Source organism: Pteropus vampyrus, unplaced genomic scaffold (assembly GCF_000151845.1).
Source record: "Pteropus vampyrus isolate Shadow unplaced genomic scaffold, Pvam_2.0 Scaffold1723, whole genome shotgun sequence".
NCBI lineage: Eukaryota > Metazoa > Chordata > Mammalia > Chiroptera > Pteropodidae > Pteropus > Pteropus vampyrus.
The window spans coordinates 15,766-17,901 of NW_011890504.1; the positions used below are offsets into that span (position 1 = coordinate 15,766).

The 2,136-nt window shown below is 50.1% G+C and overlaps 1 gene segment (V, D, J or C); it reads right to left on the reverse strand.

Annotated features, from left to right (window-relative positions):
* Window positions 1–511: 511 nt before the first annotated feature.
* Window positions 512–1,129, reverse strand: LOC111734536. The segment is given in 2 exon segments: window positions 512–948; window positions 1,066–1,129. Coding segments are annotated over 2 exon segments (483 nt in total).
* Window positions 1,130–2,136: the final 1,007 nt, after the last annotated feature.

Below are 2,136 nucleotides of genomic sequence, written 5' to 3' on the forward strand. Positions count from 1 at the left end.
GATCATAATGATCAGTTCGAGGAGAACTCATCTTAACCACACTGAATGTTTCGGCTCAAAAGCTTGAATTGTTTGTGCATTTATTTAAATATTTAATTTCTCTCAAAAGTTTCATAGTTTTCAGTGCATAAAAATTTTAAAATCTGTCAGATTTTTCCTAAACTATTACATATGTGTGATGCTATCATAAATGTATTATTTTTAACTCAGGTTTAGGGGGCCCATCGCGTCCCCGCCCCAGGTGGAAGCACTCAGACCTGGAGCAGCACCGAGTCACCCCCTCTGCTCCCTCAGGAGGGCAGGGCCTGACCCACGCCCCTCAGGCTCCTCCCGTGTCCCCTCTGAGGGCTGTTGACCTCGGACACGGGGTTACTGCGAGTGGACAAGGTGACAGGGAAGGATATATGAGCAACGGATAAATGTGAATTTAAAGTGAAGAGAAGCATGTGATATTGTCAGATAAAGCGGTCTGAGGAAAATCGGGTGTTAACAGAAGAAATGAAAAACAAAGTCACCTCCTGTCTGACTTGCTCAGAGCCCCTCCCATGAGTGCTGGCACCAGGCCAGGAAAGTGAGGGAGAGGTTTGTGTCTCGCTTCCCCATGGGTCTGGAGCAGTGTGTGAGTGTTAGATTTGCCATCCCAGGTGTTACAGTAATAGTCGGCCTCGTCCTCGGGCTGGAGCCCGGAGATGAGCAGAAGCCCTGTATTGGCCGAGGTGTCTTTGGATCCAGAGAAGCGGCTGGGGACCCCGGAGCCTTGGTGCTTATAGGAGTCTGAGTAGAAGTTCAGGAGATACCGGGGAGGGCTCCCTGGCTTCTGCTGATACCAGTTTATCCTGTACTCCCCAACACTGAATCCACTGCTCAGGGTGCAGGTGAGTCTGGCTGATGCTCCCAGAGATGCAGAGAGGGAGGGCGGCTGAGTCACCACAGGCTGAGAGAGGGAACCTGCAAACACAGACAAATGGGGCATTGGCACAGGAAACCAGAGAAAATTTCTCAAGATTTTGAGCAAGAAGGCAGTGATATTGAGGGATATCCAGGGTCCCCAAGTCCTCTCTCTACCTGTGCACTGAGAGAGGAGCACGAGGAGGACGGGGGTCCAGGCCATGGTGCACGCAGCCCCTGAGCCCACAGTGGGGCTGGGCTGCCCCAGGCCTCCTTTTCTTCTCCACCCTTCACCAGAGGAGGGGCTGTGCATGCAAATGTGTGTCCATCCAGTGACCGCCCCGCCCCTCCCTGAGCCCTGGTGCTGGAGCTCAGCTCACACCCAGATTGAGGAGGATGGAGGTTGGCTTCACCCCCTGGGAGAGCCCTGGGAGGAAGCACCTGCTTACACCACACAGTCCCTGCTCTAGAGACTCTGCCAGCCCAGAAAGGACACAGCTGCTGAGTCTCATGAGGGAGCACAGAGAACTGCACCCAGGCCAGGCTCCTTCGAGTAAATGAATTGTCCTCAGTGAGCAGTTGTGCAGGGATCACTCGTCAGTCCCCCAGTGCCCCCTGCTGGTGGCTGGACACACACCTCCCAGTGGCCCAGAACCCTGAAAGCCCAGCTGGTTTATGCAGCTCATCAGTCACTGTCTCTGTTCACGCATCCTTGGTCTGGTCCCTAGATGCTGCGATCCTAGTACACTGTGTTGATATTGTAGTTTACTACACCCAGAGTAAGGTCCATGGGAGTAAGGTACATATATAACTATTCAAGGTGTCAGAGCACTTTGAGTACAGTCTAGAAGAAGCTAAATGACCCAAGTGTGTATCAGGTCCGGTGTCAGAGCCGAGGGGACAGTCGATGGTTTGAAAGGCTTGAAGGGACTCTCCAGGGAAATGTCATAGAAGGGAATTTTCAAGGAAAATACTCAGTGGCATTTTGAAAAGAGGACCGTGTAGCAAACATTTCAGAGTCATGTCATGTGTGAGCTAATTCATAGGGACTCCATTTGAATCAGTGTTTGCTATAATAATCATAATAATCATAATAATCATCATAATAACAATAATAATAATAATGGCTTGGTTAGGGTTCACCTTTACCTGCGGAATGTGTAACACCTTTCTTTATTTTAGGAACTGACTTTACAGTCTATCATGTAGTTTTCAGGATCCCTACTTCACAGGTTTCTTGTCTGGATT